At 56.6% G+C, this 27,508-nt stretch overlaps 1 protein-coding gene across 4 annotated transcripts; it reads right to left on the bottom strand.

Annotated features, from left to right (window-relative positions):
• Positions 1 to 780: 780 nt before the first annotated feature.
• Positions 781 to 27,508, bottom strand: RBPMS2 (RNA binding protein, mRNA processing factor 2). Of its 4 annotated transcripts, none has more exons than XM_082061403.1 (8): positions 27,181 to 27,508; positions 15,515 to 15,592; positions 15,017 to 15,055; positions 14,728 to 14,790; positions 12,982 to 13,204; positions 12,385 to 12,533; positions 2,243 to 2,316; positions 781 to 2,035 (listed from the first exon to the last, which is right to left on the bottom strand). In XM_082061403.1, the coding sequence occupies exons 1-7, from the start codon at positions 27,238 to 27,240 to the stop codon at positions 2,254 to 2,256; spliced, it is 675 nt and encodes a 224-aa protein (XP_081917529.1). In that variant the 5' UTR covers positions 27,241 to 27,508; the 3' UTR covers positions 781 to 2,035; positions 2,243 to 2,253. The 4 variants fall into 4 exon arrangements, with proteins under 4 accessions (XP_081917529.1, XP_081917530.1, XP_081917532.1 ...); XM_082061404.1 differs by having other exon boundaries at positions 2,247 to 2,316; XM_082061406.1 differs by having other exon boundaries at positions 13,054 to 13,204.

The following is a 27,508-nucleotide window of genomic DNA, read 5'->3' as shown; positions in this document are numbered from 1 at the left end:
TCAGCCCGTGGCCCTAGAGCGAGTCACTTCCCGGAGCAGCCGAGCTCAGCTGAGCCCGTTCCCAGGCACAGTGGCCAGCAGGGCTATTTTTAGATCCGGCTTTTGCTTTTTTTTCCTGCTCTTTGCCTTTGCTCAGTGCTGCCCTCAAAACCCTGGGGAAAGAGGAAAACACTGAGCCCCGGGTGGGTGGGAAGCTGCGTGGGAGGGTTTTCGGAGCACCCCATCACAAGGACACGCCGAGCCCAGCCGCAGGGCACAGCCAGGATAGCCCCCAGGCCACCCCGCTGGGATTTCAGCTGCCTCCAGCGCATCCACAAGCAGCTCCTGCTGCTAACACCCAGCCCTGTTTGCATCCCAGCGCTTCAACCGCCCCCGGGCTGCGGTTCCCACGGCCACTTTACCAGGTACCGATAAAGCCCAGAAGAGCAGGGGCAGGCAGGGCACCCAGCGCCGGAGGAGGAGCGGGCCGACGCTGCCGAGGACGTTTTGCCTTCTATGGCCATCTCGCTGGGGTGCTGGCACAGAGGAGAAGTCCTGAGCCTGCGCAGGCAGCGGGGAGGGGGAAACAAAAACAGCCAGAAAAAGCTCGTTTTTGCCCTCTCAGGGGCCTCCAGAAGAGCTTGGCATCAAGCAGCCCTCATAGAAGAAGCTGCCGCAACCCCACAGCATCATCCCCCACATCCCTGCATCCCTCCCAGCAGCAGGACAAGGGGTGCAGGTACCACCAGACCCAAAACATCCCACCCCGGCCCCAGAAGAAAACACACCACACCACAGAAAAAGAGTCACAGCAGCCTCTGGGTATATTTTCTTTTTTTTGTTGCATTTCATATATTATCCAGTTTCACATTCTCATAGGATCAGCAATTATATAGCAACTTATTCTCAAATCTTTTAATACAAGCGAGATAGCCATGGTCATATAATACTTAAAGCACTTCAATACCAAGCAATAAGATGCTAAAACAAAAATTGCACAATTTCTCATTTACTATGCCTGACTGAATCATTGGTACAGAAGACAACCCTTCTCTTTCAAGCTTTTAACTAAACATTAACTTATCTTACAGGATTACAATTTCTCTTTAATAATAATAATAATAATTAATTGCACACAAACACACAAAGTCTTTATGATGCATAAATATTTCCTTATTACACATGGTACAAAAATACTCATACTTCTTTTTTTGTTCGGTATTCCCATAAGGATGGCTGATTATTTGGCAGGACTGGATGCTCTCCAATCAGAAGGAGGTGGAAATTAAAAGAACAAAAAGTTAGGTATTTTACAGCCGTTCTATATATAGAAGTCTGAAGAAGAAGAGAAAATTAATATAATAACCCTGACTTTAAAACTGGAGAAGAATGGATGAGAACAGAAACCCAGTGCATCATACTTAAAAAAAAAAAAAAACAACAAAAAACCCATTTTTCAAATTCTTCTGGTTGTACTGGGATGGGGAGGGCGGAGGTGGGAGAAGGGGTGAGACAAGGACAGTTAGTATTTCTCAAAGCCAAGTCTTCACCGAAGCAAGATGAAAACCTTGATGGATCAATCCGTTGGGCCAAGACCTGTTGCTAACGGTTACACAAACGCTAGAACAAACAAACTTACACTCACACGGACACAAGTTAAGTGTTTTAATTCATGCCAGAAAACATGCAAAACCCATTTGCCTTTCGTTGCCTTCAGCCGAGCCGCTGGGGCAGGGCGAGCCCGGGGAAGCCCAGGACCCAGCGGCCCCGGCCGGGTTTCGGCGCAGCCGGACGGCGAAGCTCGGTCGGGGAGGAGGTCCTGGGGATGGAGGGATGCGGGGATGGACGTGGGGTGGAGGGATGGAGGCGGCGCACGGCCCATGGCGTTGGGCCGCGGCGGCTTCACAGTCCGGGGAGGGGGACGCCGGCAGCCCTGGGGGAGTGCGGCTGGGCCCGGCGCCTTGTCCGCAAACCAAAGCGAGAGGACTTGGAGCCGTCATCCCTGGCACATCCCTCGGCCGAGGGGCAGGGAGGAGGAGCGCGAGCCGAGGAGACGCTGCGGGAGAGGAGCGGCGGTGAGCGGGGCCGGCCCCATCTGCTCCCCACTTCCCCACTCCCTGGTGGATTTAGTCCCATCACCCACCAGTGTCACCCAACCGCATCCCTGGGCGCTGAGCCCCAGCTCCCATCCCTCCTCCCACAAGAGGTCAAGGAACCCAGGGATGAGCAAGACAAGGACCCAGCTCCAAGAATGATTACTTACTTACTAACAAACTAACAAAACTGACGAGACTTCCATCCTTGCTGGGTAGCTTCGGAGGGAGGATACCAACGCATCTGGAAGAGAAAGCCACGCCAGAGGTCCATGATCCGGGTTTATTTCAAGCAGAGCCCAAACCTTCAGGTCCTTCAGGCCACATCTGAGGTACACGGAGTAGAGACATCTCCAGCATTAGGAAGCTCCATGGTGAGCCCCAAACACTACTCGAGTAGCACCCCAACCTGGGGTTGCACCATGGGCAGCACTGGTGGCCCCTGCAACAACAGGCTCAGGCTCCCCCGGCACCGGGACATCCTGCCCTACAGAGCACGGCAGGACCCCACACATCCAAGGAGGGACCTAACACCCAGCTCAGGGCTTGCCAACATCTCCAGTACTTTCTGCCTGTTGGTGTAACCAGATGACAGCCCCCAAATTCACCGCCGTGCCTGGCCCCAGCTCACTACACGCAGAACACCACCAGTCAAGCCAGGAAAGCTCCTCACCACCAAGCTCTCAATAACATTTATCGCTGCTGAAGTGCACGCAAGGAGGGGCTGTTATCCTCCAGCACACTCCCATACCCCAAATTTACATCTTCCCCCTGTGCAGGTGCAGACAGGGCAGAGGAAGGTCCCTTTGGACACGTAGCACCCCAAGGTGGTGGCCGCTCCATCCTCAGCCAGCAGGAGGAGGCATCTCAAGACTGCCGATTTAAACCAGACCACCTCTCCGTGACACGCGTGGGGTAAGAACTGGCGCTCCCATGGCAGAAGAGACCCATGGAGTTTTCTGAGCCACGCAGATCACATCATGGGAAGAACTTGGTAGAGCTGCCAACCAGCAAGACTGGGAGGCTTCCCCAGCAGGTTGCTGCTGCCACATCTACTGCTCCTTCTCCTGCGAGATGGAGACACAAGGAGCAGACGAGGGAACAGAAACTTCCCAGCCCGTCAGTAGATGCAGCAAGCTGGCAGCATCCAGCAGAATAGCATCAGACATGCAGATGCTCCCGTTTGGTCTCCAAGACCGGCAGACGTCAGGCTGGGCTCAGTTAGCAGCTTCATGCCTGAGAGGATGGGAAATGAGGTTGTGCCGCTTGGCTGAGCGCAAATCCAGCAGCAGGAGCAGCCAGAGCTGCTCAAACACCGCGGCCACCCCCCGTCCTCCCGTCCAGCCGGTGGCAGGTACGGCCAGGGCTCTGGGTACCCACAGAGTGATGGACTTCACTCTAAGATGGATAGAACAGAGGCAGAAAACCCCTTAGAGCCCAACATGAACTGTTCCCCTTGCTAGACCATCCTGAACAAGTCTGGCCAGGTGTTCCCCTTCCAACACATGCACCAGTCCAGGGCCAGAGGGAAAAACCAGTATTCCCAGAGCAGCTCCAGCTCCCGTGCACACCACTAAGAGATACCCTTCATCATCATGATGGGTTTGGGTTGAAGAGACCTTCACAGCTCATCCAGTCCAACCCCTGCCATGAACAGGGACATCTGCACCCAGATCAGGGTGCTCAGAGCCCCGTCCAACCTGGGATGAGGACGGGCAGAGTTTCTTGAAGCTAGAACCCAGGTCAGTTGGGCAGAGGAAGAGCTGGAGCCACAGCCAAAGCGTCCAGTTTGGCAGAAGCTTTACAGCTCATCTCGCTCTACGTGGCTGTGCCCAGCAAGGGTGTTTCTCCCAGACTCTTCCTAGCAGAGCTCTTGCCAGAGCCAGGTCTCCCCCACAGACTGTAAGTGTGTGCAAGGACATCAGGAAAGCCACTCCAGGTGGAGAAGACAGCTGGCAATGAGGGGGAGAGGCGCTGGCTATTTTCCAACCTCAACCACAGGAGACCTCCAAAAGATGCACACAGGTCTTCAGAAGAGACAGCGCTGAAGACCAGCACATCTAGAAACTCAGCGAGAGCCCCTGAGTTACTCTCCAGGCTGGGCACATCCTCAGCAGGTCCCATCAAGCCCTACACTACCACTGCAAGAAGCAGAAGCCCGACACCTAACAGAGGGGAAGAGTCAGAGGCTTTACCTTTGCTCCTTCGCACAGACACACGCAGCAAACTGCCAAGACCTCGACACTGCAGCCTCCTTACGGGAGCTGGAGGGGACAACAAGCCGCCACCTACCTGCAATGGCCAAGTCCTCCCATCACCAGCACAAGGGGTGTGGTGCCAGTTACTGAACAGCCCCGAGCACGAGCTCAGGGACCTCGAGTCCCTCTTCTCGTGTAGGGTTCATCCCTGGAGGAGCCATCAAGTCCGCAGAAGCTCTGTCCCAGCAGGAGCCCCTCAGCAGGGCAGATCTGCTGAATGTCCAGAGTCGGAAGGGATCCCCAAGGATCACGGAGTCCAACTCCTGTCCCTGCACAGGACACCCCACAGGTCACCCCCTGTGTCTGAGGACGTTGTCCAGTCTCTTCTTGAACACTGTCAGGTTGGGGCCGTGACACCTCCCTGGGGAGCCTGTTCAGTGTCCAGCACCTCTGGTGAAGAACCTTTTCCTCATGTCCCACTGCCCCTCCCTGGCACATCTTCTGCCGTTCCCTGGGCTCTGTCACTGTCACAGAGAAGAGCTCACCCTGCCCCTCCTGCTCCTGCTGAACCTGCAGCCCATGAGCTCTGCCCTCAGCCTGCTCTGCTCCAGCTGAACAAACCCAGGGACTTCAGCTGCTCCTCATACGGCTTCCCGTCAAAGTGCCACCTTAGTGCCACACACACTATGTTTTCGCTTCTCCCTTGACCTGTGAGAGGATGCAGTTCAGCTCCCCAGCCTGTGGCCACCACGCTGTCCCGGAGCACCGTGACCTCCATGCACTGACACCCCCAGGAAACACCGGCGTCACCAACACCTCATGCCCACAGCAGCTGCCAGGGCACGGATGGGAGTGACACACTGCCCGCCAGCCCTGTCACCAGGAGGTGCTTGCTCAGCAGAGCCACATTCAGCAGCCAGCTGTCCTCCCTGGCCAGCTCCCCCGCTCCAGCACCTCAGCAGCTGGAAGCACATTCCTCCTGCCCAGCAGCAGGAACCTCCCCCTGCGGTCACAGGGCCACCAGCTCAACCCGAGAGCTGCCTCCATCCCACACCATACGGCCATGCCCACCCACTGCCTGCGCCTGGTGGGTCTCCATCCCCTCCTCAGGGCATCCAGCTTCTGCCCCACATGCACACCCCACACCTGGCCAGAACCTCCAGTTGCAATAGAGATCCTGCTTTTCTCCCCAAACACGCACCGTTTGTAGCTCTGGCACTAATAAACCTCCACTTCCGATGGGCCACCTCCCCTTGCCTTCCTCCTGGAGGCCTCCGGTGCTCATATGCACAAACCCAACCAGCCCGACTCCATGTCCCCTCCAGCTGGTGGCAGCCAGAGCAGCTCAGCCCAGAGCGGGGGCAGATGCGATGGACCAGGGGACAGGCCAACACTCTGCTGTGCTGACCTGCCAGGGCTTCCAGCCCACAGAAAGATGAAGGACGTGTTGGGACAAAGCAGGAATGACCCCTCACTAGGAGGGATGTTCCCGAAACCACTGGAAGAACCAGACTGGAGGCAGCAGACAGCCAAGAGGACACGTTCTTTAAAACAGTGGCACCTGCCAGGACACTTTTCTCTTTGCATCCTTCAAAGTGTCTCAGACACCTGATTTTGCCCCAGGATCTGCAAACAGAGCAGCTCCCAGAGCCACCTGAAAGAGGAGACCAGCACCACGAGAGACTGCGCAGGGGTGCCCCAAGAGGGATCGCAACCCAGCGGGCAAGCCAGAGCTCCTGTAGGGAGCACGTTTCTCAGGGGGCTTCTGGAAGATCCATTATCTCAAAATACCACATCTGTCAAAGAGGGAGCTGAGAAAGAGTGAATGGAGGCATCCAACACTGGGTGAGGAAAGTGGAGAAAGGGAGGCCTTTACTGGAAGAGACACAGTTGGAAAGGAGTCTGGCCACACCACAGCCAACATGCCCTGCTCACCCACCCACAGGGATGAGACAGGCACCACCAGCCTCATGCTGCCACACTCAACATCTGGCCCAGAAAACAGCTGGAAGTGAGAAATTCGTGCCTCTGCCTGTCACCTTCCAGGGGCCAGGTGAAACATCTGGAAGCAAAGAGCCTCTCCCTTGCTGCAGCGCTACCCAAAAATCATGCAGAAATGATAAATGGGGGGGATAAATGGCACTCCACTCTCCTTGTCACCTCCTCCATTGTCCCAGTTACCCTCAGAATTTAAATGTCTCATCTTGCCCACCATCCTTATGGAGAGTGATTCCATCGGCAGGCAAAAAAGAGGAAGGGAGGACTGGGCACAGAGAGCCACCCTCAAGCCACCTGTACCTTGGATGACCTGCCTCTCCTCCTTAGTCACTTCTAGGTCTGCTTATCTTTGCTCTCCAGCATCTGGTGGCGCTCAGAGCTCTCCCTACAACTGGGATGGACCCAACCACCTCCCCAGGTACCAGAAAGCCATGAGCCTTTCGCGGTCACCACATCCCCCAGACCGCAGGTCACCGGGTGCGAGCCCTGGGCAAGGTGCCACCAAGAGCTGCTCTGCTCCATCTGCAGACACAGCTGGCAGGAACACAACCCAGGGCCGGCAAGGACAGCTTGCAAAGGTGCACCCAAAGGCACCAACGTCACCCATTAGTGCTCTCTGGACACACATTTCAAGCCACCCACCTCCAGGGTCCTTCAAGGGGTCTGGGTTGAGATGAGCATCCAAACACTTGCATCTGTGCAAGAACCAAGCAGCTCAGCCCACCACCAAGAACCATTGCTGTGTTCAGAGCAGACACCTCTCCTCATGCAGCTACAGCGAGGGAGAGCTGGAGGATCAGCACATCATCTCTCACCGTGTTGCAGAACACGCAGAAGATGATGGACGCTGATCCATCCTGTTGCTTAGAAGGAGTATTTCAACAGGGGTCCATCCTTTGCTTTGCGCCCCCCAGGCCTTGAGGTGTCTCATGGAGATGTACCCATCACACAGACCTCAACAAACAAGTGTTTCTCCTTTTCCCAGAGTGGAAGTGGCTTGTGCTGCTTTTATTTGGGTTAAGCCAGCCAGGGAGGACCAGTGCTGGCCACTTCTGACACCATCTCAGTCTGACTCACTCATTGGGTGTGATTTAGTGAGAATCGCTGCTCAGCAGGTATCTGGAAGATCTCCTGCCTTTCTCTGGCCGGAGGGACACAGCTGGCTTAGGGACAGCGTGCTCCAGGCTGCTAGGCACCAAGTCACCAGAGTTTAGGAGAGCATCATAGCCACGCAGATCTCGAGGAGTGCTTGAAATCTCCTAGAAGCCTAGAGATTGCCCATAAAAAATAATCCTGGCGAGTCCTACATGACAGCCCCAAACAGGCAATGAGACTCTGGGTACAGAAAATCTGTCACTGTCTCCAGCCTCCCACCCCAAGGAGGGTCTATCAGCACCACAGCCCCAGCAGATCTTCTCACATCCCCAGTTCCATGGGCTCAGCATCAGACCACAGCCACTGGGATCTGCCTCATGTCCATCCACAACCATAGCCACCACCCAGGAGATCCAGCTTGCTCTGAGCCAGCCCAGGCAGCAAAGAAGAGGGAAAGGGTTTTTTGGAGCACTGACCTCCCCTTCCATCGATGTGCTCTGCTGGGAAGCCTCAGGGTCCCGCTGGGCTCTTGCACCACCACCACATAGCCATGGATCCAGAATTGCTCCTTCTACCCACAACTCGCTTGGACGGGTCCCAGCTTCAGAGGTCCACCTCCACCACCTCCTCAAAGCCTTTAGACAAGGCTGCTGCCAACAGCTGCAATGTGGATGCTCTGAGGGCACCTTGGGGATCCCACATCCAAAAAGACGGGCAGCTGCCAGCTTTCAGTCCCTCACCTGCTCCCTGTCTGGGAAGCACCTACCACAGATGGTCTCCTGGGCTCTACGTACCCATCATGTCAGCCTAGTGTCCTACAAGCACCACGCAGTAACCACCACCAGCCTCATTCACATTCTTATGAAACAACCCTGCATCTAGTCCCTGCTTTCCAGGGCAAGTCCTGCCCTCAGGGGTGCTGCCACAGCTGGAAGCACCTCATTGCAGAAGAGCCCCAGGAGCATCAGTAGCCCCTGGTGTCTCCCCTGCACTCCAGAACAAGAGGTTTCACATCAGAGACACAATGCAGCCCAACTCCATCACATAGGCAACACACAAAACTGTTCACCAAGCCCAAAGGGAACAAGACAAGCCATATCATTGTCTCTATCCTTGCATCAAGCGTTCCCCATCTTCCTGGGAGACTAGCTCTGCGCATCTTTGCGCCTCACAGTCTTCCAAGGGCACAAGCAGACCTGGGCCCCCACCTTTGGTGGCTTCTTTCCCCACCAACACTACCACGCAGAGGAAAATTGTCTTCTCAGAACCACCACAAGAAATGAGCCAGGACTCAGTTCCTTTGGAGCTGACCACAGCCACCATCCTCCCACCAACCAGTCCTAAGCCAGACCATCTTCCCTCTCCCCGAGCTCCCAGTTCCCTACACCGCTCACACTTCTCCCAGGCTGCCGATTCCCTTTGTTACGGCCCATGAGACCTCTGTCCTGCCTGCCATTTCAGGCTGCAAAGAGAGAAGCCAAGCTCCAGGTAGGAACTTGCTCTGTTTCCAGTAACTGGAGAGGAAAGAGGTGAGATTAGACCCATGACTGAGGGCAGGGTCTGTCCCGGTATGCAATTCTGGAACAAAGTGACCGGCAAGTGCTGTTGTCTAACGTGCCCGCTAGAATTTAGTCGTGTGCTGTCGCTACCACGTCACTCACCTCCCCCACCGTGTGCCAGGAGTGAGGTCAAGGTGTATTTCTGGTTGCCCTCGAAGGGTCGTGGCTGGGGAGAAACCGGGTTTCTTTCACGCCGAGCGGCAGGGTTGTCGCTGTCCCGGCTCAACCGGGCTGCTCCCCTCCCACCGGCGGGCCCTGGCTGAGCCTGGCTCAGCTGGGAGGAGTTGATGTAAGATGGTGCCATGCTGTGTGCGCCATGTCATGTGCTGCCAAGTTGGAGACGTGGGTTAGAAAGAAGGCCTGGTATCTCATTCCCCAGGCTCTGGTGGGTGGGTAGCGTGAGGCCCATGCACTGGGTTGCCAAGGAGATACGGGCTACAGAGATGGGCAGAAGCTTGCAAATCCCATGGTGCACCTTGGAGGAGAGATGGTTACCTTACCAGTCTTTCCAGACGTGGCTGCCATCATGCTTAACACTTCTAGGAATGGAGCTGTGGGACAGCCACTCCACTAGCTGCAATAAGGCATCACTAGGGTGTCCCATCTCCGGGGACAGCTCTGAGCTTCGGGGCTAGCCTGCGCTGGCATCATGGCTGGAGTTCACTAGGGACATCAAAGGAGGGATTTGAGAGAGGGTGGGAGGGAGGGAAGGCAGATGGGACAGTCAAAGTCAGTGGAGTCCCCACAGGTAGAGGCTCCCAGCGGTGCAGGGTCAGGCCACGGTCACTTCTACAGCAGCCTGGTGCCTGCAGGGACCATCACCATGGCTTGGTGGTGCCACCAGTCTCATCGGCGAGCAGCTCACCAACAGCTCCTTGCACCATCTCCTGCCCCTCCGGGCAGCTCTTCAGGAGGTTGCACAGGTCCATCACAGAGGGCGGCCACCTCCTTTCCCACTTGAACACAGAGCCGCGAGGGGATGAGCACTTCGGGTTTAAATCTCTTGCGACAAGCTCTCAGCTTAGCTACCACCTCCAACTTCACACTCGGCCCAGGACTGAAGGACACAGAGCTGCTAAAGCTCTGGCCATCCCCATGAACATCCTCCAGCTGACACCAGTCTCAAGAGGAAGACCTGTAGCTGTCCTGGAGAACAACCCACATGCCCACCACCCCACCAGCAAGGCAAACCAGCCCTTACCAGTGTGAGCAGAAGGCTCAGCACACCAAGACCAAGGTTACAGCTTTTTGCCCAGTTTGTGAGCAAAAGTCATCTCACTGACTCGCTCCACCCTGCCTGGGCTTCGCAAGGGACAGGGCTCCAGCCCAGAGATCAGGCAGCTCGGAGCTGCCAGCCCGAGTAATGTTTAACCCCATAAAAGTTTATTGGTAATGTATACTGCACCAGAAGTTCTCCTGCGAGGTCACTGCCAGCTCAAGCACAAGGCAGCAAGGAGCAGCTCTAACTGCTTGGCCAGCCCAAGTGCTCTTCTCCAGAGGAGAGCTGGGTCCAGCTGTGGCCACGGCCTGAGGGGCTACACTGGCTTAGGGACATGTCACCACTTACAGACCGCCTTGGGCAGGGATTCCTACCCATGCAGGGAGCTCCCTGGAGCCTCAGGGTCTTTCTTTAGACCAGAAGACCTCTTGGAAAGCTAAACTGTTTGTCTAGAACAAGTAGCTTGCCACCTGGAGGGCAGGAACTAAGACCCCAGAGGGAAAAGATCTGGCTGAAGCCATCCTTGATACCCTCTGCTTTAGGAGAGCAGTTTTCTCCCCTACCATGCAACATAAGTTTTGGTATCTAACCCTTACACTCAGGGTCCACATGTCACTGGTGATCCATCCTTGAAGGACCTGCAGTTATGGTTCCACCTTCCTCAACCACCTCAGCCAGAACAAAGAGGTTTTTTTCCTGGTGCTCCCTGCCAGGGGCAATTCAACCAGCAACAGCTGTTGGCTCCACCACCCTACACGCAAACAACAGGGACAGGAAGAACCTGCTCTCCAGGGCTGCCCAGGAGAAGAGCACACTCAGGTGTGGACATCATCAATAACTTTCAGAGAACAGCAGCAAGCACAACCCTCCCAGTGAAGGGCCAGCTGACCTGGAGAAGCAGCCTGGCTCTGGATGCCCCTGGAAGAACCAGCCGGTGCCTGGTCCTGCCCTGGGCCCCACATACTCTGCAAGAGCTTCAGCCCAACGTGAGCTCACCAGGAGAAGGGCAAAAGCAGCAGAGGCCTTTGAGCGTGTGAGAGGCAGGACAAACAAGCCTACATAGGCCAGGAGCTCACATCCATATTGCTTCTGGGAAACAAGCTGGGGTCAAAGCTGGACAGTTACAGTCAAGACACTTCCAAGAAGCAAGAAAACGCCAAAGGGCCAACTGAGCTGACCACCAGGCAAGTGGACAAGGTGAAGGGACACGGCTCTTTTTCCTTTCCGTTTAAGCAGGAAAGAGCAGAGCTGAGCACCCTGCCTGGCAGGGCAGAGAGCAGAGGTTATGCCCCAATGCTCTGGGGTCTGAGTGCAGAGCCCCAGTGCCCTCGTCCCCTGGCACAACTGCAGGAGCAGAGACTGAGGCAAGCAGAGCACAGCTGGCTGGGACACCTGGCAGGGCAGGCACAGGGCCTCCGGGCTCTCCTGTTGTACCAGTGCTCCAAACCAAGCTCCTTAACCCGGAATTAGGACACCTCTCTGGTTTACCTTCCTTTCTCCACTTCCATGGTTTCATGGACCCTCAGCAGGAGTGCTGGTCTCAGGACATTCCAGTTCAGACCAGTCCAGGCATCCCTACACCTCCAGCTGTCAGTGAGCACACCCTGGGATACCAGGCAGCTGGTTGCACCACCACCAGCATCTCCATAGGCTCATACAGAGTGACCCTCTCTAGCCTGCATCCAGTGGCTAACACCACCATCCCATCGTGGTCCCTCACTGTGGCAAGGCTCTGGTCACTCATCTCCTGCAGGACATCCCCCTCCAGCTTCAAAAGTGTGGGAGCTGCTTGGCCCAAGTGGGTTCTGGCTGACCCCGACAGCTGCAGCACCAAGCTAAGCCTATTCTGGCTTCAAGGAGAACATTTTTTCAGCTATTTTACTTGCTGGCATGCTGGGTTTCCTCCCAGCAGTCCCACAACGTGGCTCTCTAGCCATGGGGACCAGCAAAGCCAGCCAGAAATGGAGCCCTGCCTGTCCGCACCTGCCTGACTCTCACAGGGAAGCAGGTTGGACCCGCAGGGTCAGAAATCCTCATCCAGCTCCAGCTGCTCTCTGCCACTTCGATCTCCCCCCTGCAGTTTGCTCAGGGCTGGGGGGCCCCCCATGCACTTCAGCCGGGAGGAGGCTTTGCCCAGGAGCCAAGGATCGAACCAGCCAAGCAGAGACCGGCAGGAGCGAGCACTAGGGGCAGGGGAGAGGGGACAGCCCGGTTCCTGGCACGGGACACGGGGAGCGACTCACCTGAGCGTGAAGAGCAGCAGCCGCGGCGGCGGCCGCCGGGTAGGTGAAGGCGGCATGGGGGATGGCGGGGGTCAGCTCCGTGGTGTAGAGCGGGTAGGGAGCCCACGCTTCTGGGGAGGCTGGGATAAGAGCCGCTCCAGTCAGGTCATCTAGACAGGAGGAGACAAGGTGACAGCGGCTCAGCTTGCTTCAGGGACAGGCTCTGCGTTTCCAACCCCAGCTAAAGCTCTGCAGTGCCATTCCAGTGAGGTGTAAAACTAACACCCTGCCAAGAGAGGGCAGGAACACGCTCCATCGCTGCTCAGCACCCCACACAGGCTTTGGGCAGGCTGGTTGTCACACAGAGCGTGAAGCTGGTGCCACCAGGGCACGTCTGCCCCACCAGGCTATGCTGAGGGTGCACAGTGCCAGGCTCATCCTTTCTACTTCACACCTACAGATGAGTTAAAAGACTTACATCACTTGAGCTACCAAACCAAACCTGCTCTCTCAACACTTCCAGTGTTGGCCAGAAGTTTTACCAGATGCTAAATATTCTCCTGCAACCCTAACATGCTTGTCCTCCCACACCAGGCGGATTCCACCCAGAGCACTCACAGTTTCCTTCCCATCCCAGCATCTCCCAGGCTGGACCAGCCACGACCTCCACCTGCCTCGCAGCATACTCACAGGGGTCCCGTGCAATGAAGTGTGCGCCCAAGGCAGGGTGGATGTTGGTGGGGTTTGGTGTGGCCATCAGCTTGCTCTTGGCCATCTTTGTGTTGGCTTTAGCAAACTCTAACCGCAAGGTCTGGGGGTTCTCTGGGTCGAAGCGGATGCCCTGTCACAGAAGAAAGCACACGAACCTCTCAGAGGTGAGGTTTCCAGTCCAAGCACAGGTGGTGTCTACTCATGGAGAAAAGCCCAACCAGGCAACCAAGGCCATCATGCTGCAGTCACACGCTTGGATTTTTGTCCCCTCACTGCAACACTCAAGCTCCCACAGGCTTGTATTTCTATTTTTAGCTAGCCTAGTGTCACTGCTTCCAACATGAGACACAGTTTTGCTCCTTATGTGCAGTTCACCAACCAGCACTGGTCAGGAAAGATCTGTCTGCTGGGGCCCCATCTATACTGGAGCTGCAACATCTATTGCCAGCTGGGCAGAGCCACCAGGATGTGCCCCAATGCCCAAGGCAAGGTCCACAGCAGAGCAGAACCAGCTCAGCCTGTCTTGCTGCCTAGATCCCACTGACTTCTGCAGGGCAACATGGGATGGACATCATTTTGGGTGTGCCTGTCATGCTGACCAGTCTTCTTCTTGAGTCACAGTAGCTCGAAAACGTCATGAATGTGCTGAAGAGCCTGTACCAGACAGTTTTGTCCCTGCCTCATGCCCTGCCATGGAAACAGCAGCGTGGGAAGGCTGGTTTGCTTTCTGAAACAAGTACCTTCTGGCTGCAAAGGTCATGGCAGGCCAGAGTCCAGGACAAGGACCTGCTCTGCCCAGCTGCCACACATCAGGGCGCTTGGTAAGCAAAGCTTTAACCAGGCCACTAGCACTAAGCAAGTCCTACGGTTGTAGGACAGACCAGCTTTGCTATGAGCTTGTTTCACTACACTTGCACCCTGGTGAGCTTGACGTAGAGCTTCAAAAAGCTGATGCCAAACACAAGTGGAGCTCCACGTGCCTCATTAAAGCATTACAGGGCATCAGCTGGGTTTCACCCTACACCTGGAAACCACCTCTGCCCACAACACCTCTTCCCATCTGTTTGCCAAGGGTTGGTTCCCCAGAGAAGGCCTGCCTGCTGCAGGTGCTCCAAGCTCAAGTCAAGGTAGGATGAGCCCCCACTATGGTGCTCAGCCCAGACAACAGGAGAAAAAGCTCCCTGAAGAACAGGTCTGGCACACACAGGGAATCCACGCTCATTTGAACAAGGGGTTGCTCAGCCCACAACTCTTCCCTGTACATGAGGGAGCACTTGATGGGTAAGGAACAGGATTCACAGCCTGGGTCCTGTTATCAAGGGCCAGCTGCTGAGCAAGGAGGTACACACCAACTCAAAAAAATAAGTAGTTGTTCTTTCCCTACACCCTCAGAGACCCTGAAGAGTCTTCCAGCAGTTGGAAACTTCACCTACACTGAGCACAGAACAGTTCACATCCACTTGCTCAGGCTGATGTCAGCCTTAAACAGGTCTCCTGCTTCCCAGAGGGGATCCTGCAGGACCATTTTGCTTCCAGACTCAAGGGCACAGCGGGGACACCCTGATCCTTCCCACGCTATGGACAAGCCAAGCATTGCTCCAGCTCACAGCAGGACGTACGACCCCCAGCCCTCCCGGCACATCGGGTACTCACATTCAAGGCATTCTTTGCTGCTTCAGCACCAGCACGGCTGTCAAAGGTCACAAAACCAACCGGCTAAAAACAAAACAAAACCCTAATTTCAGTTTGGAAGCCTCTTCCAGCTCCTCAGACTACCCTGCCACCCCCATCTGTCCCCAGCAAGCAGAAGAGACCACCTAAAACTGCAGAGGGCCTTCAAGCAGAGCTTGAAGGGTCTTGGGTCATCAGCCCAAGATTCCTGCTCCATATCTGCTCCCACCACACCAAAGCCACTAATACCCAAGCTGGAAGAAGGAGGTACCTGCTTTGAAGTGAGCTTGATCAGTGACCCTTCATAACCCTGCAGAACGGAAGAAAGCAAGTCAGCATCAGGTTCCTGAAGGAGCTGAGCTACAACCGAGATGTGATGGGACATCTCCAGGAGCTCCTGCAGCACCAAACCCTTTGCAAGGCAAGGTTTGCAGCAGGAGTGGGTACATTAACATGTCTCTTCTTTCCCATCAGAAGACTAAGATTAGCGTCTAAGGGCAGAGGAGGTATTTCAGCTAGTCCTTTGGGAAGAAATCCCCTTTTCTAGCCCTTCACCAAGCTTGGAGACAGCATGATTTCAACAGGCTCCAGGTGAAGTTAGCCAGCTGAGCATGAAACCACACTGGTTTCAGACCAGGTTCCCCAAGCTCTCACAGAAGACCCACCTTCCCACTTCATACATGCTTCCCTCTGCCCGAGATCTTGGCTGCAAGGTTGGCCACAAGGCAGCACCTTTCCCACCAAAGATCAAGTCTGAAGACCTCCTTACCTTGAATGGTCGGAAGAGTAGGTAGAGCTCTCTGGGCTTAATATCCACAGGAAGTCCACTGACAAACAGCGTCCGGACCTAGGAGAGAGGTCAATGAGGTCTACTGGAAGGCCCAAAGAGCGCAGTTGACAAGCCAGGTGCAATAAGAGTAGGCCACCTTGCACCAAAAAGTGGCCTTGCAGGCACTAACCCTTCTCTGCACTAGAATCATATAATCATTTGGGTTGAAAGAGACCCTTAATAGCATTGAGTCCAGCCATAACCCAAGTCTAGCACTAAACCATGTCCCCAGCAACCTCATCTATACACCTAGACGCATTGTCCAGGATAAAACACACCCAGTCCTTTCCTCCCTGCCACAAAGGATTTAGACCTTTACAAAAATTGATTAGGTTGGGTTGATTAGGACATGGACACCAGCCCCACACTCTGACTGGACTTTGATAACTCAAACTTGAAAAGACTGCTGGAAGACCATAGACTGTCACGAGCACTAACAGAGTTTGACACATATCAAGGGTCCAGAAGAGACCAGTTGTCTCTCTAACTCTTTCTAGAGATCATGCACTAGATCTCCTTTCCCAGCCCATCCTGGCACTTCCAGCCACCCATTCAAAGACAGCCCTCAACTTTCAAAAATACCTCACATCTTTTGACTTCTGCAAAAGCCCCAGGATATTGTTTGGAGGCTCCTTCACCACCACACACCAGACCCTTCAGAAGTTGCTCCCAAACCAGCTCTTGCAGTTGGTTCCATGGTGGCCAGCCCAAAGCCAGCTGTGCTACACCAAGACCATGTAGTGCTGCTGCTCTTTCCAAGCTGCAGAAGTCACCTACCAAGTCCAAATGCACGCAGCACAATAAGCAAAAGTACAGCATTGGAGGAAGATTTCAATAGATAATTTCTACAGACTATCTGTAATAGTTCACACAAGGATCCAGGAAGAAGAAACAGTGCTGAAGGCTCATGGGCTGAGACAACTCTGTTCAACACTGAGACCATGGTGGTCACCTTCTCCCAGCACTGGGAGATGTTGGCCAGCAGCCTATTTCCATAGCAAGCAGCATGACAAAGCTGCCAAGATGTCTTGTAGATCAACACGGAGCTGGAAAGGGAAGTTATGCACAACAGACATCACCAAGACACTAGTCATCGTTAACGAGGACCAGGAGATGGCATCCACAGCTCGGCCAGTACTGACAGGTGAGAGAAGACAGAAGACTATGAGATGGAGCTTTATGTTTCTTACTCTTCATTGCACAGGGATGCCACCCACTGAGCCAGCCCCAAAGAAGCCACAAGAAGGTCATGGGACAGCACTGATGCCCCAGTGCTCAGAACGACACCAAACAGTGCCAGATGCTTCCGAGCTGCAGAACATGCAGCAGGACCAGGAGCCATAGGCCAAGCCCACCTCCTGGCCCAGTCTGGAGTGACCCCATCACATCTGCTGGGCAGAAGCGCTCTGCTCCCACATTTGAGTTTTTGCTCGGCTGTTTCCCCTTCCCCAGACAAAGGGGGTTGTATCCAACAGCCTCTTTTGCCACCAAAGTGAGTGGCACATGCTTGCCCCGCTCCCAGGCTGGAGACAGGGGGCACCTGCAAACACAGGAGCACACAGCAGAGCCTCTGCACCCTGTAGCTCCTTGGGGGCAGCCAGATTTAGACTCCTCCAAGTAGGGAAGCTTCTCTTTACAGGAGAAAACAAACCTTCTTGTGCTGCTGTGCCCACCACAGTCCTGCCGGAGCAGAGACACCCTCCACATCAACTCAGAGGGCAGCTTAAAGCCCTCCAGGATGGACAGTGATCAAGGAAATCTTGGGGTCCTCTTGCTCTCCAGCACATCTCAAGACTGCTCCAAAACGCAACTACCAAGCATCCTTCCGTCCAACACCGGCATCCTTCCCATCCCATCCCCTCATCCCTCGGTATGGTTGGCCCTACCACACACCCTGGCTTTTGCTTTGTCCCACCCAGGGCAGCAGGATGCTCTCTGGACCACACCAGAAACATCTCCCAGGCTCAGCACTACAGCCTCCCTGTCCGACCCAGCCCCTCATTTGATGCATCACTCCAGGGCCACCTCCCACCCGGACCGAGCGCAAAGGCTCCGTGTCTCAGCTTGCTGGCTGCCTTGACAGCCTCAGCGTTTGCGCCTCAGCAGGAGCTACATGGAGCAGCGATGCCTGCAGCGCGTTCCCAGAAGACGTGCGGCCATGTCTTGCAGGGGAGGACTCACGGCGGCACGCACGTGCCTCAGCCACGTGAAAGCACCGGCCCTTTTCAATATTTCAGGATCCGAGTGCGCTCAGCCCCCCAGAATGGATGTTTCTTCCAAGCAGATAGAAATCCGCATCCCTGTTGGGTCTCTAAATGGTCCCGTGATGTGTCGCTCGGTAAGTCCATGCGACAGGCGTGACAGAATGGAAGATGCGCAGTTGCTCGGGGAAGGGGCAGTCGGCTACTCGGAGCACTTACAACTGCCTGAGCAGAACAACGTGAGTGCCCAGGAAAGCCCTTTGTCAGGGTACCAAGCTCCTAACGCCAGCCCCACAAGCCGCTGCCAAGGACGGGAGCAAGAGACCTTCTGTCGCAGACCAAAAGCCTCCCTTGGCCTCCAGGCCCAGCCTGTCACCACACACGGTATCGCAAAGGGGATCCCAGCCAACCCACAGCACCTGCCGAGGGATGGCACTGCCCCAGAGCAACCACGTGCCACCAGCTAACATCTTCAAATGAGGTTTCCCCAAGGGTCTCTAGACAGACCAAGGAAGGTCACCGCTCAGAAGAGCTTGTTAGAAACGATGAGACCAAGCAGTTGGTTTTCTGAGATCTCTGTAATTCAGCACATCCATAAGGGATCTAGAAAAGGGGAAAGCAACACCAGGTTGTTCAGGGAAGTGACAGTGAAGCTGGTGAGAGTCCTGAGCAATACATTTGAGGGACAGAGTGGGGTAAACCAGAAGGAGAAAGCTTCTGAGACCAAGTGTAACCAGCAGCAACCAGAAAGCAAAGGAGATCGGGTTATCCCACGGCAGATAAGTAGGAGGCAACTTGCTGGTCTAAGCATCTCATGCCCTGTGAGCCACGCTGGTCCAGCCTCCTCCCTCTGCTCCCCAAATTAGGAAACTAGATGAGGACAAGAGGGTCTGGACAAGCACCTTCCAGTAGGTTAACTCAACTGGGACTCTCCAGTCACCCCTTTGCAGGACAAGTCCTGCTGGCTTCGAGAGGCCACAGGGACCACCCAGGGCTGATGAATCCCGGTTCCCAGCCTCTGCACCCAACATGCCAAAACAGGGTAGGTTTCTGTTTAAATATGTTCTCCCTGCCACCAAACACATGTAGATATTCAGCCTCCCCACAGAGCAGCTGGACAAGCCATGGGACAAAAGAAAACAATATTTATAAAATAATAATAATCTACCCAGGGCTACATCAGGAACTGCCTGGGCCAAACTGTATGTCCAGCAGGAGCCTGGAGAAGGTACTGCAGAAGCAGATCTCCAGGAATATCTTGTTCTTATGGTCACCTTTAGACTCTGCCACCAGCCACTTGAGGTGAGGTACCAGGTGAGAACAAGTGCAGCTCAGCCAGACAACAGATCTTCACTGGACACACATGGGAAAAGCAGGACAGGGAGCAGCTCTGGGCTGCAACAGCCCAGCCGGGTGATGCTGCTGGAGGCCCTGCAGAAAACACTTTCCCTTCCCATCCCTGCCCCCTCTGGGGATGTCCCCGCTGCAAACACCCAGCGGAGATGGAGGAGAGCCATGGAAAACAAGATTTGTGCCAGGAGGGACATGACCATCCAGGCCATCGCGTAGGGAGGGAGGATCCCAGCACAGCTTCCCACGCAGGAGCGGGGAGGGACAAGGACAAACTCGTTTAGTGCTCAAGTCCTCGGTGGCTATCAAGCAGTCCTTACACAGCTGTGCCTCCCAGAAGAGACACATCTCTGCTGCAAGCACAGCCAGGTACTTAGCACCAAGGCTTTAAAGAAGCCAAGCAGCAACACCTGCCACTTCCCACCACAGCTCCAGCACTGCCAGGAGGTCAGCAATGGGTGTTACAACACCCACAGCTCCTGGCCGTGTCTAAGAGCTCTGGAAATGGAGTCCCAAGTGCAGCCATAACCTGAGCCTTGCTGGGCTGCAGGGCAGTGTATGTCAGAAACATTAAACACGAAGGCATGAGCACCCACCTGGCACAAGGCTGCTCCGGTGGGTCTCCAGCACTGGGCTTTTGTTAAGACACAATCCACAGCTTTGGTTCCTCCCCTTCTGCAAGATCAGCCCTTCAGCTGCACCACCCACAGCCCCCAAAACCAGCTGTGTCCTGGGGCCACGTTCCCTGCACCAGGAGCACACCAGCCTTCACCACCACTGCTCAGGGGACCTCTGGGGACAGCTACAGCAGGAACATGCTCTGGTGCCTCATCTACATCGGGCCACTGGCTGTCCCTCCTCTTGGAGAAGCCACCCCCTGCTATGTGCCATTTATCCCTGGGGACAAGCCGTCTCCCACCGAGCCTTCTTCCTGTGCCACAGCGGCAGGGACCCCGTGCCATCCTGCCGAGGATGGGGACAAGCTCTGCCGCAGCCACCCCAAGGTCCCAGCATCCCAGTGGGGTGTCCCTCCAGCACCCAGGGCCACCAGAGCCATGGGGGGGTACAGAGCCCCAGCCCTGGCCACCACGATGCCGCTCAGGCCACTTGACGCGAGGCTGCTGGAATGCAGCGAGGCTGCCGGCGGCCCCAGCAGCCGGGACTTATAAGGCACGGCAGCGAAAAGCGGCGAGACGAGCTTGCAAAACAGAGCTGCGGGGAGGGAAGTGCTCCGGGGCCCGGTGGCGTGTCTTAAAAACAGGACAGTGCCCTCATGTCACCAATCCAGCAGGGTTCCGGCCACGGAGCTGGGTGCACCCAGCCCTGGGATGTTCTGCTCCTCTAAACATCAAACCTCCAGAAAACACAGATAAAGGGGAAAACTGAGGGAGGGAGATGGTTGATCTGCGCTGGGGACGGCTCAGCGGGAGAGCAGGGCGGCCTCGACGTGCCTCCCAAAGGGAATGGGCTTGCTAACGGGCTCCTTCACCGCTCCGTGCCTCAGTTTCCCCTCCACCAGCAGAGATGCTGCGAGAGCTGGCTGCAGCTTGCAAGTCCAGCACCAGAAGAGCTCTGATGTCCCCAGGCAGCTCCCAGGGCAGCACTGATCCCCCACATAGGCATTTCATTCCAAAAAAATCAGCCTTTTGCACAAAAGGCATCCAAGGACCAACATCCTGCTCACCCAAAGCAGAGGAAGGCAGGCTGACCACCAGCCAGCCCAAGCACACACACATTTCATCCCCAAGGCTGGAGTGTTTCACATGTGACACCGCTTATATCAGGGTCGGCCCCTCGCCAGCATCGCGGGGACCCTGTGTCGAGCAGGGGGACGTCAGGGGGGCTCAGCTGCCCCTGCGGTCGGGGCAGGAAGAGGCACCAGGAAGCACATGGGCACCGATAAGTCTGGGCGCAACGGGGCAGCACCCAAAAATAGTCCATGGTCCCGCAGAGGAAGCTCTGCACCAAAGACTCCCCACTATCGAGCCCTGTCCCCCATGTCTCTGCGGGATCTCGTGAACAGGATGGCACGTAGGGGGCTTGGGCCACAGCAAGGGTTCAGAGCTGTTGAGACGTGGGGAAGCCACCCCCATGACTCCCCAGATATCAGGTCCCCAGTGCAGGGAGATGCCACCACAGCTTCCCCCCTTGCTAAGGGGTCTGTGAAGCCGGAGGAGACATGCAGGAGCATCCCAGCCAACGCACTGAAGGACACTCACATCTAAGTGTGCACCGCCCAGCCCGCTGCACTGAGCCCGCGGCTCTGGGGACCCTGGGATGCTGGGGACATGCACCAGCAGCTCTGGACCTCACCCACAGGGACAGCTCTCACACCGGGGAGTGCTGCCCCAGCACTGCTCCTCCTGCCCACACCCCGGCACTTGATCTCCTGGCAGGAGACACAGAGGCGAGATGAATTCCTGGCAGCCTCTGCCCTGAGCAGACGACATCGGTCTGGATGCAGAACCCTCACGATACCCGTTCCCACCTCATGTCCTTCAGCAAGTACGTCTGTCTCCACTTTGCCCTGCCACAAGGTGATTCCTGGGCACTTTTCAGTCCTTTGCCTGCTCTGCCCACAGCACCAGGACACAGGAATCCCTCCTCAAGCCAACTCAATTGGGGGCAGCACACCGCTGGCCATGCCACAGCCCCACAGAGCACATCGGGCACCTCTAGAGCCCAGCAGCAAGCAAGGTTGCCACAAAACCCAAGTGATGGCAAGCTAAAAGTTTGCAGCAGCTCTCTGCTGTAGACAGTGGTTATTGTGGTGTCACCTCCCTCACAGGGAGACCTTTGGGGACAGCAGGAGGATGCCAGGACAGGGAAGCCCCAGGAGGTGAAGCTTCCTTCCCTCCTCCAGTACCTCCCAGAGGAGCTGGCTGCTCTCTCCAGGTCCGTAGATCACTGCTCTAGGTGACCCAGGGGGGTCCCACTTTCAGACAAACACTGGTGTCCTGCCCCTGAAAGCAGATGTGGGGGACACGTGTCCCCAGGACAGCAGCTGACACACAGCCGCGTACCAAGACCTGACCCCACACCAACGCAAGAACCCATCACCACGTCCTTTGCAGTGCAGGAGGGACTGCACCATCCCAAACGAGGAGGTGCAACATTTCCATGGGCTCTTCTGGGCAACGCAGTAGGGCTGGAGATCCTCCGCATGGGTCAGACTGCCCTACAGGGTCCTTGGGTTTCCAGCACAGCCTGCAGCCAGGTGAGCTGGGGCTCAGTGGCCAAGGAGAGCAACATGCAAGGCCAGCATGTGAGGTCCCACACAACTGTCCTCTAGAGAAATCCACCCCCACAGCCACTGGACACACCAGGACAAGGCTTGAGGCAGGGTCTCAGATGTACACCCTTCCACCCTACCCTACCACAGGATAACTACAAGTGGCCAGTTGGGCTTGAGACTGTTCCTTCCCATAGGGCAACACCTCATCCCCATCCACAGGACTGGGTGCAGAACATGACGTTCACTAGACAGATGGACAGACAGAGCCTCAGCATCATCCCTGCTCCTATCTCCAAGCAAGAGGGTGAGCCCTGGGGCCACAGAAAGCCTCACCAGCCCAGACACACCAAGAGCTCCACACTCACCTGCCATCCAGCCATCACCCAAAGCATCAAGACACTCCTCTCCGGTGGGACAGGCAACATCCCAACCATGCCATGACCCTGCAGTGGTCAAAGTGTCCTTTTCAAGCCTGCAGCATCCACTTCTGCCACACCAAGGGCAGGATCACCTGCCACACATCTCCTCACTGCGCTGGTGCCACTGCTTGCCCCTTGGCACCTCCTCATCAGATGGTCTTCATGGAACAGTGGCTGTTGCTGCAGAAGGTGCTTTTCTGCTCCAGGGGTGGCCTGTGATGTACAGATATCCCTGGGAACATGGTTTTGAGATTGCTCACCTTCAAAACTGAGAAGACTACTGGATCTCAGCCTGGTGCTCCTGAAGAGAAGGTGCTGAGCACTATCGGTGATGTCCTGACCTGGTGACACTTCAAGACGAAGCCTTTACTACAGGCACTCAGATGTCCAAGACAGTCTCCATGATCAGAGTGGCAAAGTCTACTTAACTTGGCATGGCCAAGGATCTTCTGGCTCCACAAGCTTTCCTTACCAGCTCCAGCAAGAGCCGTACTTAACCTCCCACAGCACCAGTTCCTCCAGCAGAGGCATGAGAAAGGACAGCAAAGCCTGAACCACTCTTAGCTGCCTTCCAGACATCTCCAAGGGCATTCTTCCCATTTTGGTGAGGGGAAAGCAGAGTCCCTTGCTAGCAAGGGAGCATTTGGCTTTGGCCCTTCATAACTTGTGCAAGCACCACCAGAAAGCCCTTCATTTTCAGGGCAAGTAGGGAAAGCTCTGCTCAGCAACTCCTCAGATTAGCCAAGGAGGAAGAATAATTTCTGAAGCTGGGTCTCATTTACTAGGAAGAACAGCTACCCCATCATGGGGTTTTGGTGCTCAAAGCAACTGAAACTCATGTCTAAGATGTTTAGATTCAAAAGAGCAAGAAAGAAGAAGGAAGCTCCTTTGCAGGGTATTTACAGAGGCTCCAGGACAAAAATTCCCACAGCCTTCCTCTAGTAAGAGCAACTCATTGATGGACCAAGAGGAGGTCCAGGAACACACCAGTTCCCAGAACCTCCGTGCACAGTGACTTCAGGGTGTTTGCTCAGCCAACAAGCTGTCACTAGCAGAAAGCTGCATCTAACATTGAGGGGACTTATGAGGCACGAAAACAGCTCTGAAGCACCATCTTGGTTCAACCAGACCAAGTACAAGCAGATTAGCAAGTGGTGACCATAACTACTACACCCTCAAGTTCTTTGTAGCAAAGAGCGGCATCACAGAGCCATTTGACTTCAGAAATTACGTTAACCTTATTTGTTTCAAGCCAGACAGCCAGAATCCACGCATGCAAGAGGTATCTAGGTCCACTCAAGCAGAGATTACAGGAATCAAGAGATGCCTGGCACCCGTCCGTGATGTGCTACAGACATCCAGCACGTAACACGGGCTGCTCGCCACTGGCATTCCTGGGCGGTCCTGGCAGCTGAGAAAGGCCAGGGATGAGGTACTTGCTACCGAGGAGGCCATCTGGGAGCCAAGAGCTCCTGCCTCCCCTCACGGGGCGTTTTCTAACTCTGATGGGCAACACTGCAGCCTTGCCATGGGCCAACGGGGAAGATGGTCCTCCTTGGGCAGAGCTCAGCCCCATGGCTTCTCCTGGTCCTCACCTGGGCTCTGCCCACGCAGCACAACCTCACGTTTGACACTTTCCACATCCACCAGCCCATAATGTCCAAGCTCTACCACGACAGCAGCCGCCACTACCCGTGGAGCTGCAAACGAGTCCTTGAGAGTGGCCTAGAGAGACAGGGCCGAGGGGACACACAGGACAACTGCAGACTTCACCACAGCCAGCTCCAGCTGTCCCCTGCTCCCCACAGATCTTCAGCTTCCCAGTGACCTCCTGGGAGAACAAGATTGAACTTCCAGAGCAGAAGCAACACTTCCGCATCAGACACCCAGGACAGAAGGATGAACGCACGGCATCCTTATTGCAATAAGGACACAAAGACAACACGCAGTGCCCACGGTAAACGAGGAAGCTCCTCTGGCTGCTGGAAGAAGCTCTGCCCGCAACAGGGGGTGCACAGCGCCTTCGGCAGCACCCCTCACGAGCACCGGGACGTTTCTGTCACGCTGATCGGCAGCTGCCTGGAAAACTAAACAGAAGATAGCAGCGAGCGGGGAGGGATCGAGTTTGGGGAGGTGTCTGGTGAGGAACAGCAGGGACTGACACTAGGCCCTGTTTGTTTAACATTCCCCTTAACGACCTCAAGAGGAGCGAGAGGCATTCCTGTCCTCCGCATGTCACCGGGCAGGAAGGGGCTGCGAGATCCAGGGGCTTGCAGATAAGATAAAGGGAAAGGCTGGATTTAGGAGCTTCGCCTCGCCATCTCTGGGGCACACCGTGCCCTTCTGAAACACTTGAGGAGGCGGCGAAGGAGCCTCGCAGGGGGGAATGGAGGAGTGTCCGCAGCGCCAGGATCTGGCGGCGTCACCCACACAGTGTGGGAAGATGTTCCAGCGCAGCCCCCTGCGTGTGTTGGGACAGAAGGATTCAGCTTTGCACCAAACATACTTATCGCTCTGTATTGAAGGGAGCACTAGGCCAGAATTTTGGTGGGATGTGGTGTTAAGATCCCCAGATCATGCTGGGACCCTGAACACAAGGTCACTCTTTGTACCACCATTCGCTGCTTCTGTGGTGAGGAATGGCCCCCGGTCACCTGGGAGCATGTGTAGGAACAACAAGCATTTGGAGAGTTCCCGGGGGCTCAGAATGGTCACTGTGGAGCCCAACCAGCAGCTCAGCACCCACAGTGTTATTTGCGATGGATCTGGGTGCAGAGAGGCTTTCCAACGGCAACCCCACCAGGGGTAGGGACACCCCCCCGGTCCCAGCCCAGATGGAGAGCAGGGGCTGCTTCTGTTCAACCCCTGCTCCATTCCCCAGGGATACAATCTTTAATTTGGTTTTCCGGCCACCAAGCATCACTCCAGGGAGGACCAGCTTCCCCAAAGGGCTGGGATTTCCAGGCTGCCAAAATGCAACAACTTCCAACACCCGCTTCACCAAACCACCACTCGGCAGCAGAGCAGGCCAGTTCTGCCCCGGCCACCACCCGCCATGCACCAAAGCGACGCGGCCGGGATGCGCCAAGCAGCACCAACCTCGGGGAGCTTTGCAGGCCAGTGAATAATTGGATCAAGGAACCGCATTGAGTCTTCTGTGCACGCGTGCGCAGCCCGCGAAACCCCTTGGTACCGAGCCTCCCCGCACCGGGGAAGTGGTGCAGGGACCCAGGTGCTCCCTCTCCACCCACCCACACCAGTGCCACCCAGTGAGGCTGGGAGGTGTCACTAGCAGCATCACACCCATGTCCCATCGCATCACCAAAGCCCTGATCTGCACAGGGGAGAGAAACGCTATGGCCGCTGCCCGCCAATCCATTCCACCCCATTAGCCGGGTCCCCCCATGCCACGGTTGGAGACCAGTGGCCACGGTGGCCCCAAGACAGCTGGTGCACGGGGACCGTCCAGCCCCGGCGGGTGTCGGAAGGAGCCAGGCGCCATGTTGCGGCGGCGCGAGCGCACGGCGCGCTGGAGGAGAGCGAGGGGAGGGGGCAGAGCACCTCCCCGGTCCCGAGGGCCGGGTGCGGAGGACTGCAGCAAAACACTACCGAGGCCGGGCGTTTTCCAGCGCCGGCTCCAAGATGGAGGGCGGCTGGTGACCCACTGCTCAAGGGGCGCGATGGGAGAGGCGCTGTGCCGGCAGCGATGTCAGCAGCTCCGAGGGCAAACGTGCGGCACTGCGAGCTCAGCTTCAGCATGTGGTTGTGGACAAGTGACCCTCGCAAGCCCACCCAGCACAGGGTCCGTGCTCTGGCTCACAATGGCCATCCAGGGGAAGGGATTTTGGGCACAGCCCTCCATGCCCAACGAGGCTGCTAGCACATGGGGAGCAGAGCAAGGTCTCCCACACCATGGTCCAAGTGTGTCCCTAGCAGAGCAGTGCTTAGATGCGGGAGCCTGGTGCCCTCCAGCCACAAGGACTTGGGGACAGGACACTGTCCCCTCGGTCAGGCTGGAGGAATCACGAATCCACCATTCCCCTGTCCCACAAGGCTAGAGGGACATCGGGCTGACATGGGGGCTCCCAGCCAGGGCTCACCCTACCCACCCCAGCCCTGGTCCCTCCCCGGCCAGACCCACGGGGCTCCAGCCCCGACGTCCCGGCTCCCCGACGGCTCCGCACCCCGGCGGCTCCGCACCCCGGCTCCCACGACCCAGCCCCGGCACTCCGTCTCCGGTGCCCCGACGCCACAGCCCCGACGCCGCAGCCTCGGTTCCCCGAGCCCAGCGCTGCGCTCCGTCCCCAGTGCCGCGTCCCCGCCGCCCCATCGCCAGGTCCCCGCCGTGCCGTGCTCCTTCCCCAGCCCCCCGCCCCGCCGTGCCCCAGCCCCGGTCCCCACCTCCTCCTCGACGTTGCCGCTGCCGTTGGTGTGCTCGGTGTCCTTGTTGAGGTTGCTCATGGTGAGGGTGCCGGGGTCGGTTAGGGGGGTGGTGCCGGCTGCTCCGGAGCTCCGCGGGGCCGGGCCGGGGGTGCCGGTGCGGTGCCGGTGCGCGGGGGCGGTGCAGGGCGGTGCGGGGCGGCGCTGCCCTCCCGGCTCACATGCGGCGTCCCGGGACCGCGCCGCTGTTAAGGGCCGGGCCGGGCGGAGCGGGGCCGAGCGGAGCGCAACGAGCCGCAGCTGCGGGGCCGACGCGCCCCAGCCGCCGCCGCCGCTCCCGGTGCCGCCG

This window comes from Streptopelia decaocto (genome assembly GCF_964273445.1).
Source record: "Streptopelia decaocto genome assembly, chromosome: 9".
Taxonomy (NCBI): Eukaryota; Metazoa; Chordata; class Aves; order Columbiformes; family Columbidae; genus Streptopelia; species Streptopelia decaocto.
Note: the sequence above shows the minus strand (reverse complement) of the source record. Positions and strands in the feature narration are given on the sequence as shown.

Bases quoted from the DNA above. Each gene is read 5' to 3' on its own strand.
- RBPMS2 (XM_082061403.1), bottom strand. From the start codon at position 27,240: ATGAGCAACCTCAACAAGGACACCGAGCACACCAACGGCAGCGGCAAC. The intron at 15,056-15,514 runs GTAAGGAGGTCT...TCCGTTCTGCAG, and splicing joins TACTCTTCCGACCATTCAAG to GGTTATGAAGGGTCACTGAT. The intron at 14,791-15,016 runs GTACCTCCTTCT...TTTTGTTTTTAG, and splicing joins TCAAGCTCACTTCAAAGCAG to CCGGTTGGTTTTGTGACCTT.